The sequence below is a fragment of the Zalophus californianus genome, chromosome 14 (assembly GCF_009762305.2).
Source record: "Zalophus californianus isolate mZalCal1 chromosome 14, mZalCal1.pri.v2, whole genome shotgun sequence".
Lineage (NCBI taxonomy): Eukaryota > Metazoa > Chordata > Mammalia > Carnivora > Otariidae > Zalophus > Zalophus californianus.
Genome location: NC_045608.1, coordinates 37,256,271 through 37,276,343, shown reverse-complemented (window position 1 = coordinate 37,276,343; position 20,073 = coordinate 37,256,271). Strand labels below are relative to the sequence as shown.

The 20,073-nt window shown below is 38.7% G+C and overlaps 1 protein-coding gene across 7 annotated transcripts in view; it reads left to right on the top strand.

Moving 5' to 3' along the window:
- ARHGAP28 (Rho GTPase activating protein 28) overlaps positions 1-20,073 on the top strand; it is a 212,031-nt gene that overhangs the window by 142,262 nt on the left and 49,696 nt on the right. For all 7 annotated transcript variants that reach the window (XM_027577187.2, XM_027577192.2, XM_027577186.2 and 4 more), the window contains 6 exons: positions 3,120-3,209; positions 11,457-11,541; positions 13,182-13,324; positions 15,611-15,776; positions 15,882-15,973; positions 18,292-18,369. In XM_027577187.2, coding sequence (XP_027432988.1) covers positions 3,120-3,209; positions 11,457-11,541; positions 13,182-13,324; positions 15,611-15,776; positions 15,882-15,973; positions 18,292-18,369 — 654 coding nt within the window. The remainder of the gene's footprint in view (positions 1-3,119; positions 3,210-11,456; positions 11,542-13,181; positions 13,325-15,610; positions 15,777-15,881; positions 15,974-18,291; positions 18,370-20,073) is intronic.

Sequence of the window (20,073 nt, the reverse complement as noted above, 5' to 3'; positions counted from 1 at the left end):
GCAAACAAGCCACCCACAGGTCATCACCCATAGCTCATAAACTCAGCAAGGAATAATTTAGTAGGTAAATAAAAAATAACTAAATTCTAAAAGCATCTATAGGGAGAAACAACAACAAAAACTAATTTTTTTTTTAAAGATTTTATTTATTTATTTGGCAGAGAGATACAGAGAGAGGACAAGTAGGCAGAGAGGCAGGCAGAGGGAGAGGGAGAAGCAGGCTCCCCGCCGAGCAGGGAGCCCGATGCGGGGCTCGATCCCAGGACCCCGGGATGATGACCTGAGCCGAAGGCAGCCGCTTAACCGACTGAGCCACGCAGGCGCCCAACAAAAACTAATTTTTGTGTATGTATTCCAAGTAGAGGATGTTGTCAACTAAAGCTTGGTCCTCAGGGGTGAGCTCATACATAAAAATAATAGACTACCATATAAATTTTTTTCAATATTTTCAGTATCAACTTAGATATAAATATTTAGGTTTTTTCCCAGTTATTTTTCAAATATAAACATCTTGTGTGGAGAAGTGTCAGCTTTTGGAATGTGTAATAATAAGTGACGCAAACAGTGAAGTGTCTCCCCGAGTGTGAGAACCATCTGTCTGGTCAGGAAAGTGCCCATCTCCCGTTGAGTGACAGTAAGTGTTTCAGGTTTTAGGTTTTGCCTCCAGTGCAGAGAGAGCTTCTGACCAGGACTATGGATCCAGGGCATTTTTCCCTTTCCAGCTCCTTAGTCCCTCCCTTGTACTCATGTCCCTTGAGAATACTGTCAACAGCAAGAGGGTGAGATGATCCACCAGACGCTCCATCCAAGGAAGCATAGGGTAGAAAGTGTTCTACAAGGCGGAAGGTACCAGCACACTCTCAGGTGGAATTATACAGCTCTGTGGGCTCCTAAAGTTCTCTGCAGAATCATGGCACAGACTTTATTAATTTTTAATTGATGAGAAAATTGCTGTATATTTCCTCTGCACTTGAGTAGATCAGTTTCCCCAAAGGCTAAAATTATTGATTGTGTGTTCTTGGAAGTGGGGTGTACTTAACTTTGAAGTGTGTAGAGGAGGCGGGTAGGTTAGTAAACATTATCCACAGATGCCAAACCAATGACAGGGAACTTTCCAGGCAAAACTGATTTCCAGGCAAAACTGATTTCCTTTCAGTCTCCCCTCCATGTCTTTTGTTAGGCCTCCTGATTTCCTTTTCTCTTAGACCCGTATACTCATGCTAGGATCCCGGCCCCCAAGGCAGTTAGTTCATTTTATTTAGACTACATATTGGGGGATTTTCCTGCATTATATTTAGGGGTTGTCTATATATTTAAGAGGTTGGTTTTCTTGGCTTCTATTTTGCAAACACTTTTAACTATTTACCCGGGACCCTTTCGTAGTCCTTGTACAATTCTGTTATTTGTTTGTTTTTTCCTCCCTCTCTAGAAATTTTCTTTTATGCTACTCTTACGTAGAGGTTTTTATTTTACCAAACCAATTCTATCTGCTTTTCATCTAGAAATTTCGGAGTTGGTCCGCTGTGGTTTCCAGTGCTATCAAAATGACCTCCTTTAAAAAAAAATTATATATATATATGTTATATAAAACATATATAAATATATAAATATAAACATATGTTATATGTATATAAACATATATATATGTTTTATATATGTTTTCTGCCATTTTTAGTGATGAGGGTGGGAGGGAAGGTAGGTAATTGTCAGTCCACCATCTTATACTAGTTCTCATGTTTTATTTGTCCCTTTAAATAAAGGTTCTTGGGCGCCTGGGTGGCTCAGGCAGTTAAGTGGCCGACTCTTGATTTCAGGTCAGGTCATGTCTCAGGATCATGAAATCAAGCCCAGCTTCGGACTCCATGCTGTGTGTGCAGCCTGCTTAAGACCCTTTCTCTCCCTCTCCCACTGCCCCTCCCCGCACCCGAGTGCACATGTTCTCTCTCTTTCTCTCTCTCAAAAACTTCTTTGTTCATTTTATAAAGTAATGCCTGCTATCTATAAGAAATGTGGACGATGTGGTCAAGCAAGGTGAGTGACAGGTTTTTTGTTTTGTTTTGTTTTTAGAGAAGGAGAGAGAGAGAGGTGACAAGGAGGAACAGAGGGAGAGGGAAAGAGAATCTCAGGCTCCATGCCCAGTGCAGAGCCCAACACGGGGCTCAGTCTCACAACCCCGAGATCATGACCTGAGCCGAAATCAAGAGTCAGACACTTAACCAACTGAGCCACTCAGGTGCCCTGACAGTTTTTAAAAAATGAAACACTGTATATTTTCATAAGTATCAAATACATTCTGTTTTGCAATAAGCTTCCTTCAGTAAAGAAAAGAATATTTATGTCTTAAATTTTAGTGAAGCCATTGTCCACTACATCAAAAATCTCTTATTTCTAGCTCTATGAATGAAAAACATAACCTGGTACTGTTGCTACTGAATTCTAGTTACTGCAAGAGATAATCATAGGGTGTGTTTCAACACTAAGATTCGACATGTTTAGCCATATGTCATGGAAGGGTTGGAGTTATTTCGCTTCACATGGAAATTTGGTGGTCCAAGTCTGATGGGGCATTACATGATGTCTTAGCACAAACCCAGGTGGGCTTGATCTTCCACCTCTGCTGTCCATTGCCATGGCCATCGTCCTTATTCGAACAAGATACCTGGCAACTCTAGGCTGTCATCTACGGTGCTGTCATGAGTGTACATGAGCTGACCCTCTTCCTTTTGCTGAGGAAGGCCTTAGCTGTTCTAGAAGCAGTCTTACTAAAATTACACTTACCTCTCATTGACCACACTTGTCACATGATCACTCAGCTGCAAAGAAGCCTGGAAATGAAGTTCTTTGGTTTAACTCCCTGGAATCGAACCAAGACATTGTTAAGGGAAAAGGAGTCTGTGGCAGGCAATAACAGTGTCAGCTACAAGGGCCAGTGTCTGTCAAAGGGCCTGGCATTTAGGTACTCATAGTGATGTTCCCTGAAGGACTGGATGCAGCTGTCCCTGCCCAGGCAGTCACAACTTCGTAGAGTGTCACACACGTCTAAACAGATACACATGGTGTAATACACACGTTAGAAGTGTTTGCCTGAATAAAAATGGTACTTTTATTTCTCCATTTAGCCAGATGATGCTTCCCTCAACAGTACCACCCTGTCAGATGGTTCCCAAGATGAAGAAGGGAGTTTTGCAGTTCCTAGGAGTGGCCCTGTGGTAAGTCATCACATGCCAAAACAATTGCGCATCAGGGCAAAGTTACAAGTTCAAGGCAAGAAGAAGCAGTTTCTTTAAAACAGATAAGGAAAACTTGAACTGAGATTGTGAAGAAACCACAGCTGCCAGGAGACCCACCAACATTTTAACAGTTAGGAAGTAGGAGACTCAAGACTGAGGCATGACTAAATCTCAGTTTGAAAGAGGACTCCATAAATTAATACCACTGTGGTCTGAAACCAAAGGATGTTCTTTTTGTGTATCAAGCCCAGAGGAATCTGTTACCTTTGATCCTCTTGGCTGAGTTCACATCAGTAATCTGGCCTAATTCTGCCATTTAACCCGGAAGTCCTTTTTCCCTGTGGGATAAATTAAAAAGCCCTCATCCTGATATTGAAGGCACTATTGCCTTAGATCTCAGGACTTACCCATATACATCCTCCACTTCTGACACATTCACTCCTTGGCCTTGAGTAACAGAACTTGTACTTTTTTTGATCAGAAAGTCTTATCATTTCCTCCCCCCTCCCCAGAACCACTGGACATCCCCACTTGGTGTCTCTGTGCAGGTGCTCTGGCAGGGGGTGATACAGTGGACCAGAAGTAGTGAGAGACCCTGTTCAATGAGGTTGTGGTTGTTCAATAGCGAGTTGATGGCAGGCAAGAGCACATCAGTCAGGCAGATAGATGGAGTGGGCATATTCACATGGACCTCTGAGCAGTAGTTTCTCATCTGTCATCCAGTTGGAGACAAAGGACGGTTGATGTTCACGTTGTTCACATGCATAGCACACTCTCAGTAGATCCCTGTTAGCCCTAGGTGAGGGAGCTTTTCTGTTGTGTTCTTAGATTTTTGGTTTTGAGGTTGCTTTGTTACACAGTGATCATATAAGAAGCACAGAAGAATGTGAGTGACATTTGTCAATGAGTAACTTATCAGTAGCCCTATAGGTTATGGCAGAGGTGGACTAGGTCTTACCCACAATGGCTGACCTACTGGCTCTACATTCGGCTGCTACTTTCCTATTTAAGATTGTGCATTGGAATGCAAATGAGTGAGGATGTCTGTTTTAGAGATACTTTCCAGTGCACCCTACTTACTGATGGGTGAAAAAGTAAGTCACTCACAAACTCTGATAACTACTGAAGTGTGGAGTTACCTATGAGAGACCTTTCACAGTTGTGCTGTGCCTCTCTGCCTGAAGACTCCTGCTCTAAGGCTTTTGCACAGGATCTTGTATATTGTGTCTCAGCTGGTGGTACTGTGTGCCCAGGGCACCATCCCTAGCATTCGCCTCAACTCTACCTACGTGCTCCCCTCCCCTCTATGTGCCCATCTCTGAGAACTATGGATTTTGTCTTGTAAATAGTTATAGAATATTTCTACTCCCCTCTTTTCCTGTAACTACTTCCTTAGTACAGAAACAAATCATCTTCCTGTGTTACTGAAGTAGCCCCAAAAGTGATCTCCCTGACTTTAGCGTATACCCCTTAAACTCATCCTTCCCACAGCTGCAAGTCATTGATCTAAACATACAAGCCTTGTTTTAACGCCTGCTGCAGTCCCCCCACATCTTCTAGTTGACATAAAAGCTCCTGACACAGTCTGACCCCTTCTGTCTCTAGCTGACTTTTCTGCCCCAGGCATTTTATATGAGCCAGCAAAGGACTGCATGTGGTTCCATGCACGCACCAAGTAACACCTGAAGCAGAATAGTTGCAGAATTAAGTTGCTGAGGAGGATTTGGGGTTGGCCTTATTTTCTAGGCTTCATTGATCCATTCATTTATTCACCAAGTCCTTACTAGATACAGATTGTCTGCAAATAAGATTCTTGAAAGTTTGAGAGTGTAAGAGAAAGACGGTGATCTTATGTAGCAGTTATAGATAGCGTCTCCTGGAGTATGTTAATCATTCAGATTTTGTTTTTCTGAAAACTGATTGAATGCTGATTATGATATAAATAAAAGTTTCAGCGGTATTGAGACTCAAAAAAATCTTACTGGTACCAGTCTCCATTTTGACTTACTTTGGATTGCTTGTTACTCAGAATATCTTTACTTAGAAATGTTAAACAAATTAGTTAGTTGCTAGAGTAGCCAGCCGACAGATGAGAACTCAACCCTTACTGCATCTGTACTAAAAATCATTCTAGAACTTCTTACCATGAGGGAAATACATTTTGACTTCCCTGCTTCTTGGTTATAAGGAGCCATTGGCACCCCAGTTTGGTTCCTAAGTTTCTTCTAGATGATAGCATTTCTAGTAATTCAATGAAGTGTTAGCAAGGGCTTCAAGGCTCTGGCCATGACTCTTGTAAAGTAAATCTCACCTGGCAGTATAAATTCCCAGGGACATTTTATTGTCATCTTCAAGACTTCAGAGGGTCCTAGCCACTTTCCCTTTGGAGTTGGGTGTTGTGGAATGTTTTAAAGTTGGCAACCTAACTTTATTAAAAGGGTAACTGTGGCTTGACAAATACTGTTTCTTTTTTTGTTCAATCTTTCGTCTTTTCTATACATTTGAAATGTCAATTTTATGATAAATTAACCTGTATATGGGGTCTATCATAATTACTATGACTCTGCGGTTTGTTTTTGAAATCTGTTGGGATGTGTTCACCCTCATTGTTCTGGATCAAAATTTTCTTTCCTCTTCTCAGGAATTTTTACTTCCAGATGAACTTAGGATAATGCTATAACCACCCATTAAGTAAATCTTGGTAGGACTTCACTAAGAATTTCACTGAATTTAAAGATTAATGTTGGGGAGAGAATTCACATCTTAAAATATTGACTCATGCCACTGAGAAATAATAATTGTGTTTTTCCATTTATTTATGTCTTCTGTCCTTCCCGTAAAAGTTCATAATCTTTCTTACATTTTTTTCCATATATGTTTTTCATTGATTAATTACTTAGGAACTTAATAGTTTTCATTGACATTTTAAAATGGTAGGTTTTTTCATCTTCTGGTTTGTTTTTGCAGAGATGTAAGGAAAGTAAATTATTTGGTTTCTCACAAAAACTATTATAGCTTTCTTTCTGAAAATTATTACTGCTTCTTTAAGAACTTTTCATTTGACTTTATAATTTGTACAGATAATCACCTGAAATAGTGAAAGTTTTCATTACTCATTCTTTAAAATTGTCATTTTATTTCTTCTCCCTGTCTTATTGGACTGGCCATAATCACTTGTTACATTGAATAATAATTATGGGGATCTTTTGATAAGTTCTTGATTTGCTCATGAAGTCTTCCAAGTTTCATTATTAAGTAGAATACTAGTTCTAGGTTTCTGAGCCTTGTAATTATTTTTATCAGGAATGGAGGTTGAATTATATAAAGTAATTGTTCATCATCTATTAAAATGAATATATTTATCTTTGTTAAGCAATTACCTTAGGAAATTCTGTTGATAGGTCTTTCTAATATTGAACTATAATTTTGTTGCTAAATAAAACCTACTTGTATTATATTATTCTTTATTACATTATGGAATATCAGTTTGTACTATTTTAGCATTTTTAACAACTGTTCTATTAGTAGGATTCTAATAGTGGGGTTAGCATATATATAATTTCTTTTTGTTGTTACAGAGTTATACTAATCTTGGTACAAATATGTTAAGAACTTTGAACCTTTTTTCCATGTTTTAGAACCATATACTAAAATTTGGTGTAAATATATAATCTATAAAATCCATTATATTTAAGTTTGTATTGTAATTTGTTTATGAAACCACTAAGACCTGGCATCAGTGTAGACATAGTGTTTTGATTACTTTTTCAATGGATATGGTTTTAGAGTTATATTCCTTTATATCCCAAATGGTATGAGTTTTAGTAATGTATATTTGTTGTTGCAAAACATTCAGTTTATTTTTTTAAGATTTTTTTTTTTTTTAATTCATTTGAGACAGAGAGAGAGAGAGCATGAGCAGGGTAGAGGCAGAGGGAGAGGGAGAAGCAGGCCAGACGTGGGGCTGGATCCCAGGGATCATGACCCGAGCCAAAGGCAGACGCCCAACCATCTGAGCCACCCAGTTGCCCCAAAACATTCAGTTTATTTAACATTTTCAATATATGTTGTTTGTGTATACACTCATATATTCAAATATACACACACTTATTTAGGTGTATAATTTTAAAGTTTTCTGTTAGGTAGCTATTTCTCCTTTTATTTTCCTAATATTTATGTCTTTTATCCCATTTAGAACTGTAAATAGTTGCCTGTATCAGCAATATTTTTTAGGAAGTCACTTCCTCTAATTAATGAAGCCTACTTTTTCTATTGTATTAATTTATTTAATCCTTATTAATTTTTCATTCCTTCTTGGTTCTACTTGTATAATGTTTTTAAGTCTCTTGGATTATAAACATATTTATTTTTAATCTTTCTTATTTGCATTTAAGGCTAAGAGTTAATCTCTGAATAATAGTTTAGCTTTTATCATGGATTTTTGGAATTTAATGCTCTTATTGTCTAACATTTAGCTTATAATTTCACATGTGATTTAATTTTTAATCCAGGATATTATTGGAATGACTTTAAATTCAATTTGGATAGATTTTGTAATTGTTACTATGTTTTATTTCAAAGTTGATTGCATATTTGCCAGTGAATGTTACTTATTTAAGTTTATCTCTGGAGTATTGGGTATCTACCCAAAGGAAAAAAAATACTAATTCAGAAAGTTATATGCACCCCTGTGTTTGCAGAATTATTTGCAATAGCAAAGATATGGAGGCAACCCAAGTGTCCATTAATAGATGAATGGATAAAGATTGTGGTGTACATGTATACAATGGAATGTTACTCAGCCATAAAAAAGAATAACATCTTGCCATTTGCAACAGCATGGGTGGGCCTACAGGGTGTAATGCTAAGTGAAGTAAGTCAGACAGACAAAGACAAATACCATATGATTTCACTCATATGTGGAATTTTAGAAACCAAACAAATGAACAAAATAAAAAGAGACAAAAAACAGACTTTTAAGTACAGAGAACAAAGTGGCATTGCAGAGGGGAGGTGGGTGGAAGGATGAGTGAAATAGATAAAGGGGATGAGGAGTACACTTATCTCGATAAAGACTGAAAAATGGATAGATATGTTGAATCATTATATCGGACACCTGAAACTAATATGACACTGTATGTTAATTATACTTCAATTTAAAAATAAACATTTATCTCTGGGGAATTTGGCAAGATGTAGATTTATCAGTTCTGATCTCAGGTATAGAAAAGGAACCTTATTATCTGTATTAACTCAAGGCAGCTTTTATACACAGAGTTATAACACACTGACTCAAACCTTGAGAAAAAAAGAAGTAGCTAGCCAGGAAGGTCAGAAACATCTTTTGAGTTAGTGAACTTTTCCTATAAGTAATGAACATGAAAAATGTTAGGCATGGTGTTTCTTTCATGTGAAGAAAATATCATACAAAGTCTACTTTTGAGAGAACTCAGGCAGGTAGTGCCAACCTTCTATAGATTGGAATTCAAAATAATCATCCCCCATATATTCTACTCTCCAATCCCAGTGCTGTGTGATTTGGGTGGCAGAGCAAGCATCACTGGCTGGAAAACCTTGACTTTCCCACCAATTGAAGCCCCAGCCTGTTGTGGATGGGCACATAGGGAAATGGTAGGATCTGTTATGGACAAGCAAAGGAAGTGTGTTTTAAATGGGAGTGGCATTAATATTTCAAATATATTAAAATAACTAGTAAAAATTTTAAAATGATGCTAGTGTTAATATGTTGAACGGGTAAGTGGATGTTTTAAAACTATAAATACCAAGCACCTAGCCTTTTCACTCAACCTACTTAAGAACTCAAAGTCCATTTAATGGCAGTATTCTCCTTTTTCATTTTTTCATTTTTACCACATCGTTCCCCTACTTTAACACATGAATGTTCCTTTGTTTGTTTTGTTCTCTTTTGTTTTAACCCTTATGAGTGTCTCTTCTTCTCTACCTGGCTTTCCGAGCCTTCCGTGATTTGAGCTGACCATCCTGACCAATTTATTTTTCATATTTTTCTAATACCTTGCCTCAACTCTTGGCATGCCGGTGTCTCCACAATTCCTTGTAGCAGAAATGTTTCAGATATTTCCATACCTGAAATTTATACCTCCATTTTGGGCTCGAATGTTTTTGTCAGCTGCCTCTGTGTTTGTAAGTCCTCTCCATCATGCTTTGAGCTCCAGCTCAAGTTCACCCACCTCTGGGTGAAACCCTTCCAGGTTGCACCTCTTTCTTCTCCATTATCGTCCAATAAACACATAGTTGTGTTGTAGAAATTAGCTCTTAACAGTGGGTTGATTGCTTTTTAATAATGTTCCATAAATGTTACTCTGTAACTCCTCATTATAAATAATAGCTCAAGAGCAGGAATCACAATTTAAATTTCTGCCTCCCCCAAGATAGCCGCAGAATAATTTACATTACAAAGGGCAGGCACTCCATCAGTCCAGTAGGGCTGGCTAGAGGCCAGTAAATCAACTCAGCAAATTGGACACTTCTCCACTTCACAGATCAAGAAACTGACATTCGTAGGCTTAAGCATCCCAAACCATCAGTTGCAGCCTTTAAATAAATGTCTCTCAGTTTTCAAGAGTGTTGTCTCCCATAGGTGAGTTATTTCAAAGTTTGAGAAAGCATTTCTTTTTGGAAAACTTCAGAAGACCACTGAAAAGTGGTCCATATCATTTTAAGGATTTTAGTGTACCAGTAATCTTTATTCTGTAGTTTCATTTTTAGAGCTACCAAAAATCTGATGGACAATGACTTGTATGGCTCTAGACCTTTTTATGTCTTTTCATTCTTCTACCAATTATAGTAATTGGGAATCTATGTTTTAATAACTGCCCATGTATTTACATGATTTTTACACAATTACAAGTGTGTCTTCTCCTTTGAAATAAAATAGGAAAAAGAGAACACAAGGCTCAGAATTCGAGACTCCCTTTTGTAATTTGTAAAGAGTCTTTCATGAAACATGTGTTCAGTTATTGCTAAATAAATATGAGAATAAAAGAAACAACATCAGGCTCTGGGGAAAAAAATGAACAGACTTTATATTGAATAGTACATAAAAGATTGCTGATTGAATACCAGATTTTCATCATCACACACATTCATAGATAATAACTACCACATTAAAATTTATATTGGCAGAAATGGTAGGATTGGTGTATAAATTTTTTTTTTTTTTTTTACTAATACCCATCCAGACTTGAGCAGTTGACTTGCTTCATGGGGCTTTACAAAGATACTCAACTTCTGGGGCACCTGGGTGGCTCAGTCGGTCAAGCATCTGCCTTTGGCCCTGCATCAGGCTTCCTGCTCAGCAGGGAGTCTGCTTCTCCTTCTCCTGCTAACCACCGCCCCCCATGCTCTCTGCCTCTCTCAAATAAATAAAATCTTTTTTAAAAAAGAAAAGATACTCAACTTCTGATAATATTGCAGGGGAAGACAATGCTTTGGCGGGATCTTGGTAAAGAAAGTAGCAAATTAGAAACTGAACTAGAAAACATACTTAAGTTTTTGGTAGTTATTATCACTCTGTATTTTGTCATGGAGGAATTAATATGTTAATTACTAACAGTAGCCAACCCTCATATTGTGCTCAGTGTGTATCCAATATTGTTTGATGTGATTACAGAACAAGTCATTTAAAATTCATAGTACCTCTTTGAATATGTTTTATTATCATCATTTTACAGATTAGGAGATTAAGTGATAGAGAACTCAGGTGACTTGCTCAAAGTCACACAGTAAGTGGGAGAGCCTATATTAGAATCCCAGCAGTCTGGCCTCAGGGTCCTTTCCATTAGCCATCTGGCTATGTCATCACCTGAAATTTAAGACCAATACGTGTGACTACCACATCAAGAATAACAAATACTGTATTTATCAAACTATGTGACATCACGCATTGTCATTTTTACATCTTAGGAAGAGTATGAGCAACAAGTTCTCAAGAGCTAAGAAGACACAGTTATTTTGACCTAGACACAGTTATTTTGACCTTGACACAGTTCTCTGTTGAGAAACCCTTGTGAGCTGTACAGGTCTGGACTGAACATAGAAACAGGAAATCAGGTGCAAGCCCTGTATGAAATCAAGAATTGCTTTGTGTGGAAAGAACTTCTGTAAACTGCAGAACATAAATCAGATGTGGGGTAGCCTGTATTTTTATGGTAAAATGTCTTGTATTCATCTTTCCTTGTTTCACAGTCTATACTTGAGACTATTCCAGCTCTACCAGTTCATTCCAACGGATCTCCAGACCCTGGACAGTCAGTTCAGAGTGCAATGAGTGGTGAGTGACACATCCTTCTACACTGAACTTAAGCTGTGTCTTCTCGCTTTTGTTCTGGCACTCAGTACAGTTAGCAGTGACTTTGTCAAGGCAAAATGTGTGGGTTTTTGTTTTTGTTTTCCCCATTTTGATTCTATCACTCCAGCACTCACTCCCTGCCAGCTCCAAACACCCCATTCTGTCACACCAGATAAAATTAATTGAGCCAAATTGGAAGCAGAATCTTTTTCTCCTTCACTACCATCACATCATTTAGAAACTACTCACTTGGGTAGTATCTTTGATTTGAGGTCTCTTTCACAAGTAATCTGGATCTGCTTAATAGTGGCGAATGGGCTGGGAAGTAGGACGCTTCCAAAAATCTCTCCTTATGCTCCAGTGTATACAGCACCAGAGCAGCTCTAACATACAAGGCTACAGGGTTGGCTTTTAACTGGGCCTCTTCCACTTGAGTATTGTATTTTTGTTTAGTATTTCTGTTTAAAATTTTAAAATCTGTTGATTTGCAAATTTCTCCCATTTTAACTTTTAATGTAAGATTAATTAGGTCTTCTGTTTCTCGTTGTTGTTGTTGTCGTTGTTCTTTTTGTCCTATTTGGTTGTCCTGTAGTCACTGTCTATAGAGGAGGGTAAAAGAGATGAGTTCTCTTTTTTATAATCAAATTGTTTTTTCACTGCATATGAACAGTTTTTCCAGCAAGCCAAATCTTAGTCAGAAATCAGAGTTTAGGATTACTCAAATGATTTCTGGATTCACTTGTTTTTGGTCAAGGAATCTGTTGTCTTAATTTCAACCTACCTCGCGGAGAATGTGGGACATTTCTTGTCACCCATTTGGCTGTTTCTTAGTAAACAGCATATGAGGTCAGGTAACCAAATCAAATCACAAGAATTTGGATCAATTTACATGAGCTAACCTAGCAGTGTAGTCCAAATTGAATTTGAACACATCCAAAGTGACAAACATCCCATAATTTGGGAGAAACAACAAGAGAAGTGAATTTAGGCAGGAATTCTTGTGGGGTCTTCGCCTGTTCTCCTTCTGCCTTAAGCTTCTGCTTCTCCAGGAGCAGCAACGTTGGGTTTAGATGGACTTAACTGTTATATCATATAGAAGAAAGACCTCATTTGTGGGCTTTCCTGTAGTAATCCTCCAGTGCCTTTTATGAGATATAAAAATCTAAGATTAAAAACATCAGATGAAATAGAAAGTTTGTTTGGATAATAATTATAGAAATTCAGGGCGCCTGGGTGGCTCAGTTGGTTAAGCGACTGCCTTCAGCTCAGGTCATGGTCCTGGAGTCCCGGGATTGAGTCCCACATCGGGCTCCCTGCTCAGCAGGGAGTGTGCTTCTCCCTCTGACCCTCTTCCCTCTCGTGCTCTCTATCTCTCATTCTCTCTCTCTCAAATAAATAAATAAAATCTTAAAAAAATAATTATAGAAATTCATTCATATGGAAGTCCGATGACCCCACATTATTGTTTAACTGAAATCCTCTAGGTGAGTCTGATTCTGTTCCTTGGATGTAAGCATTCTGATGTGCTTATAGGTTAACTTAGAAATACTTTGTGCTTATTTTACAGTACATGATATTGATTGATTAAATGGCATATAAAAATTATACATCCTTTTTTTTAGATGATGATTATGTGAAAAAAAATATTCCACCAGAAACTGAAGAGCTGTCCTTTGAAGTATCTTATTCAGAAATGGTTACAGAGGCTCCAAAAAGAAGTAAATTTAAGAAGTCAAATTTTAAGAAAGAGGACTATGCTTTAACTGTATGTAAAACCTTTCATGATTATTCCAATAACTTCCTGTGATTTTTCCATGGGACAAACTAGGATTTTTTTTCTTTTTTAAATGTGTGTGTGTGGAGGGAGAGGGCAGGCATCAGTGTTGCGTAATACCAGGGCACCATCTGTTGTGCAGTGCACAGCCTGCTTGGCTGTACCTGGCAGCACTGGTACAGCCACAACTGAGGAAGAGTTGTGAGGGTGTATGCTTGAATACTGTTTTACAGAGGAAATAGGATTTCCTGATGTGTGTGATTTCATGCAGTTTATATCCTTAATTATAGGTTAATGCAGATTCTAACTATATACCTAGTTGTGCCTCTAGAAGCCACATATCAGAGGGGGTTACTACAAAAAGTCACAGTCATTACAACAAGAAGTGAGGACTTGCAGAAAAGGCACTAAAAATTCATCAAAAATAGACTCAAGAATTTATAACATTATTACAGAATAGGCAAGTAGAGCTATCTACTTCATAATCCTGAAAGCCTCAGAGTATATATATATATACTTATATCTATATATCTAAATCTATATCTGTATCCAGGATATTATATCCTGAAAGCCTACTACAAGAACTATGTTACATTGATCTATTGGCTACTCAGTAAATGCATTTGTGAAGAGTTCATGATGTAGAGCGATAAATATTCTGTGCTGATCAGAGCTGGAGGCACGATGAGCAGCAGGGCTCAGGCAGTTTCAGGGCTAAAGGAATGATCATATAAAAACTGGCAGAGTCTTTGCCTAGGCAGACTGGACCATTCCCAGACAACAACCCCAGGATGGGGGGAGCAAGAGGGCAGGGCAAGACCTGTAAGACTCACTGAGTGTCTTCCACCACCCTGGTGCTGCACTAGGTATCCGCGTTGGAATCACCCCATACCACTCCCATTTTACAGCTAAAACACTGAAGCCCAAAGAAGCGAAGTTATATATCCAAAGCCCCACAGTGAGTAGGAGGCTGAAACAGGATTTAAACCTACATATGTCAAACTCTAAAACTTCTCCTGGTCCCTAAGCAGCCTCTATGTTGGAGGGCACAGGGGTGTTCTAGGGCAAAATAGGGAATCCAGTGGGACTCTGGTTTCAGAGACATCCCTCCCAATCTTTAGAGAGAGTCATCCAAGAGAGGATGCTGGCCCCCAGTTCCTTCATCCAGGCTGTGCCCTCCTGAGATTTGGGTCACCTGGGGTGCAGGTCAGTCTCCCATGAAGAACTTTGCATGGGATTTAGCAAGTGGTAATTACCTAATGAATGATTGCAGTTCTTGTCATGCGGGGCCTTGGTCTCAGAAAGAAGGTAAAACAACTAAGTTTTTAATAGGACAAGGTGTGCCCCAAACCACATTCTACATTTTGTTGTTTTACTTTTTAGAATACTTGAGGTTCTAAGGAGCAATTGTTGACTAAATGAACAAATGAATGAATAAATGGATGGTTTAAAAACCTCAAGAAAGCTCTAACTGAGGGAGCCCCTATAGAGAATATATTTGTAATTGAAATAACTGGGATTTTTCTACTTTAGCAAATTTTTTTCCATACCAGGTTTTTTGAGAGCAAAGCAAACTTGTGGGTATTATATAAGATCTTTCTTAAAAGGTCTTACTATAGTCATCACAGTATTTCTAAATTGTTGAAGAATTTTTTTGGTTGTCATTTTACTGTATTTTGTTTCCTATTGTGGAAATGGGGAATATAGCAAATTCATTGTCTCAAAATGATAATGGGATTATTTGGTACTTTCTGTGTATTTTTCTTTTTAAGAAATATTTGGACTTGTAATATCTGAATTTGAGGTGTAAGGTAGAATAACTACTGTCTCAGCAGGCTTGTGCATCACATTCAATGGGGAGATTAGTTAGTCTCATCCTGATTAAAAGACTGATGGTCCCCCAACCCAAAAAGATACGTCAGAAGCTCTTCTGGGAGCACTTAGGTATTGGGCTTTGTGTGCACATGTCACATGTACCCCTGGTAGGTATATTCCATGTGGTGCCTGGGACATCAGTGGACAACACAGGATGTTTCTTAGGAGAAAGATGTTTTCATGGTTGTGATGACAATGTTATAGTACACTTTAGCACAAGAGTGTTCTGTAAATGTTCTAAAAATTATTCATAATCTTTCTATGACACAGCTTGCTTCTCAGAGATTTTTTTACAAGCGGCATGTTTTGCTATACAGATTGAGAATGTCCAGGTGGCATTTGAATGAGGGGTAATAATTTTCCTTTGCCATAGGAAATAAATATCTTCAATATGTATTTTAGAAATTTATTGTCCAGAAAACCAGATTTGGCCTAACCGAAGCAGGAGATCTGTCTGCTGAAGACATGAAGAAAATCCGCCATCTCTCTCTCATTGAACTGACTGCCTTTTTTGATGCCTTTGGAATCCAGTTGAAAAGAAACAAAACTGAGAAAGTAAAAGGACGAGGTAGTTAAGACCGGTTTCTTCTGATTTTAACACTTTGACGCACTGGAATAAGATAATGCTTTCCTGATTCTTCTTTCTTTCTTTCTTGCCCATTTTACAATGAAGACAATGGTATTTTTGGCGTTCCACTTACAGTCCTATTGGACAGTGACCGAAAGAAAGACCCTGGAGTGAAGGTCCCCCTGGTGTTACAAAAAGTGAGTGGAATGTAAATGACTGGGGAAATAATAGAGCCTCCTGCTTGCAGTTTGGCGTTGCAAACCTGCTAATGAATTTTCTTGTCTATTTAAAGACACTAAAGCCCTCCTAGGACTCAGGCCTTTGGTGATTTTCACATTTCTTCATGCATCCCACAGCACTTGTAACCAGTTTGCCTTGCTGCAGACTTTTGGAGCTTGTTGCACTGTCTGACCATAAAGCATCAGGTGATGGACACAGATGCTCTGTCACATGGCTTCCTTCTGTTATATTTTTTTCCATTATTTTCTAAAGGTTACTTGTGTGTGTTATATGTTTGTGTGTGTATTTGAATATTCTCTGCAGAATACAAGATGACCATTAATTATCACCTGTACATTTACTGATTATTTAAGTATTTGCTGAGCTATATCACAGGTTGGGTGTTTTTAAAATATGTATGTGTGATGATTTAAATGAATTTGCCAAACAAAGCTTAAGAAAGCCTAAAATGTACTTTTCTGGTGGTTTTTCAGGTATGACTATGAAGATAGGATATATTTAGATAAAGGGGAAGGGCGTTTTGAAAAATATTACCATAACTATCATCTGCCAGTATCTCAGTGACCATCATTGCTCAATAGCTGATTTGATTTTAAGTCATGTTTTTTATAGCCAACAATTTACACTGGTTTACTTAAGTATGCATTTATTCAACAGTGACATCCAGTGGCACATTTAAAATCCCAAGCCCTAAGCAAAATCTTACTGCATTTTAAATTGAGTTTTTAAGTAATGTAGAAAAATATTGACTGAGAAAACATAAACTTACCATATTCACAGTAACAATGCCATGGCTCTTTGCTGTGTGCTCTTAAACTTTGCTGCCAGTGCCTCAGACTAAGCGACTTCTCAAGTCAGGTGACTGCTGCTCATAGAGGCAGAGGCCGGCGATGAGAGAGCCGGAGGGTGCTCGAGATGTGCCAGCATGCACAGGGGCATCTGAGGGTGTGTTCCCTGAGCAGGTGCCATCCATATGCAAGCATGGGTAGTCAGCACTCAGCAGCCCGAGGAGGTTGTGTTATCATCTCCCTTCTTACTAATGAGGCCACTGAGGCAGAGGAGGGTGAGATACCTTACCCTTGAACGTAGAGCGAGCCAGGAGGAAGGGTGAAAGGGAGCGCAGCGTATGTCCACGGCCAAAATCCATGGTGACACGAAGATTTTCTTTCCTTCTTTGAATTAGAACTAGAATGATGACCTCTGTCCTCTGTGTAAAGGACAGAGTTTGAAGACAGTGCATAAAAATCTAATTCCAAGGAGATTGAACACATGAATTTATATTATTATGTAGCTACAAAAATGTAGCATGGAACTTAGCAAATGGAAGGTGCACAGTAAATGCTAGTTCAGCTAAATCTGGATGTATATCAGCAACTCAATACATGTTAGCTATTATTATTCCTGATATCAAGTATTCCTCTTTGAAGACAGCTTAAGGTATTATTCTTCCACTCCTATGGGAGAGTCTTTTTTAATGGATATATTTCCTTGGCCTAAATATCCATTTCTCTCCCTACCTGTAAGAACTCCCTAATTTCAGGCACCACCATTTCTTGAAAGGAAAATAGCAGAGACTCTGGATCCTCCTCTTCCGGTGTAAACACGGGCAAGTCACTTACCCTCTCTGTGCCTCAGTCTTCTCGGCAGTTGGATGGGGATGCGATTAGCACCTGCTTGGTAGGATTAGTGTGAGGATTAAATGAGTTAATAGATGGCAAAGTGCTGAGAAAGGGGCATTTGACACAGTAAGTGCACAGTAAATGTTAGGTTATGTTATTACTACGTTAACAACGTCATCATCATCATCACCATGGGAACTCAGGAGAGGTATAAGCCTTTACGGTTTCTGCCTTCTTGGTCATACTTCTAGAATTCCTATTGTCTCTCAGCTAAAGTGGTTGCACCCAATAATAGTAAATTTGAAATCTTTTCCTATTGGTCCATCTGCAGAAAGAGATATACAGTAATCAGATCTTAAATTGGCCAAGTGGCGGTGTATTCTAGTGGTCAAGAGCAGGAGCTTGAGAGACAGTGCCATTTTTGAGGGCGATCCTGGGAAAGTGATAGGCCAATTCTCAGTCTCCATTGCATTTGCAAATTGGTAACTACTGTTGACCTTAGAGGCAGTTGTGAACATTTCACAAAGCATTCAAATACCAGGCACAGGACTTATATATGCATGGTAATTTATTTATTGTTGTCACCATCATTGTTATTTCAGATGTTTATAATTGCATGGAGGTATTCATTTTTATGATGTATCATTGCTTTTTAGTTTTTTGAGAAAGTTGAGGAATCGGGCCTGGAATCTGAAGGAATTTTTCGACTTTCAGGATGCACTGCCAAAGTCAAGGTACTGAACATTTTCTCTCTTTTTAGTGGGAGACCTAAGCTAGCGAGACCCAGTTCACAAGGCCCCAGGTATCAAGTCCTTTGTTGTTGTTGCTGTTGATAGGACCACTTGACCCTATCTAGTGTTCCTGGATACCTATGATTAAATGTTGTTCCATGATCCTGAGTTGTGTATCCTTTTATTTTTTAGAACAACAACAGTAAAAAACCAGCAACAGCAAAACAACATACCAATTTGCCATGAAAAACGGTTGCTTACCTTTAGTTTGGAAAAGTTGAAATGTCCCATCACTGTTTTCTGGGTTAAACATTTTAGTTTGCTTTGTTCTTCTCGGTCATGGAATTCACCAAGCCAATATTACATGAGCCCTTATTTCCATTATCAGTTACTTTGTTTATTTTTTTATGTACTTTTTTTTTAGGGGGGGAGAAGGACAGAAGGAGAGGGAGGGAGAGAATCTTAAGCAGGCTCCATGCCCAGCACAGAGCTGGATGTGGGGCTTGATCTTACGACCCTGAGATCATGACCTGAGCTTAAATCAAGAGTCAGACACTTAACTGACTGAACCACCCAGGTGCCCCCCATTATCAGTTGCTTTAAGCTTAGAAATATTCTTTGGCTGTCTTTTTAATGAAAGTTCTTATAAGAATATGTAGGAATGGAGCACTGGGTGTTATACACAAACAGTGAATCATGGAACACTACATCAAAAACTAATGATGTAATGTTATGGTGATTAACATAACATAATTTAAAAAAAAAGAGTATGTAGGAATGGCTGTCACCACTGGAATAATCACTCAGCAGTTCTAAAGCCTAGTTTTATTGAAGGTAATTTTAATTTCTATATATAAAACCACCTGAGTAATGTGATTCCTTTTGCTTTGCTTTCTTACTTCTAGTAAGAAAGTGGCAAACTCCACTCCTTTCATAAAGGAAAGAACCACTAAAAAGAAAAACTTTTCTCATAAATTTCCAGTAAGATATCCCACTTTGTCTGCTGGGGGCCTCACAGTGAGGAGTTCTACTCTGCCCTGGAATCACTCCCTGTCTGGTAGACATGAGAACCTGAGCAGTTTTAAATAATCGGTCCTTGAGAAAAAAGTCTCAAGATGAGGGAAAAATTAACTCGGTAGCAATGTGTAGAGGTGGAAGAGCATCTCTTCATTAATTCATTTTGGTACATGTTTTGGGAAATTCTATTTGTATCAGAAATCTCAGTTTTTATTTAGAAGTGTGATGCAATATTTTTGTTAAGTAGAAACTGAGAATAAATAGGCTGTGTCTGTTGGAAGCTCCAGAAGGCAGATTCTGAAATGGAGTCAGGAGTAGAAGAGGCATAGTGCTTCTGAAGGGTGCAGGGGAGGAAGTCTGTGCCTCAGACCAGAAGCAGGGCTCATGCTTCCCTGCCTTTCGGAGTAGCCCCTCACCAGGCAGAGGGGCCCGGCACCAGCTTCCACACCCCAGTCACTGCTCTGGCTTCTGGCTTCCTGTGAGGAAGGGGATGAGGCAGATGAGCAGGTGCTAACTGCTGGCGGAGTCAGCTGTCAGGAGTCACCTGCATTATTTTATGCAGATAATTCATTTTGTAAGGGAGGTCTGAGCAGTGCACCACTTTACCAGTGGCAAAAGGGGTTGGGGCATTTGGAGAGTTGTCATTTCCCTGGGAATGGAGATTGCTAGATGCTGGCAGAAGGTCATTTG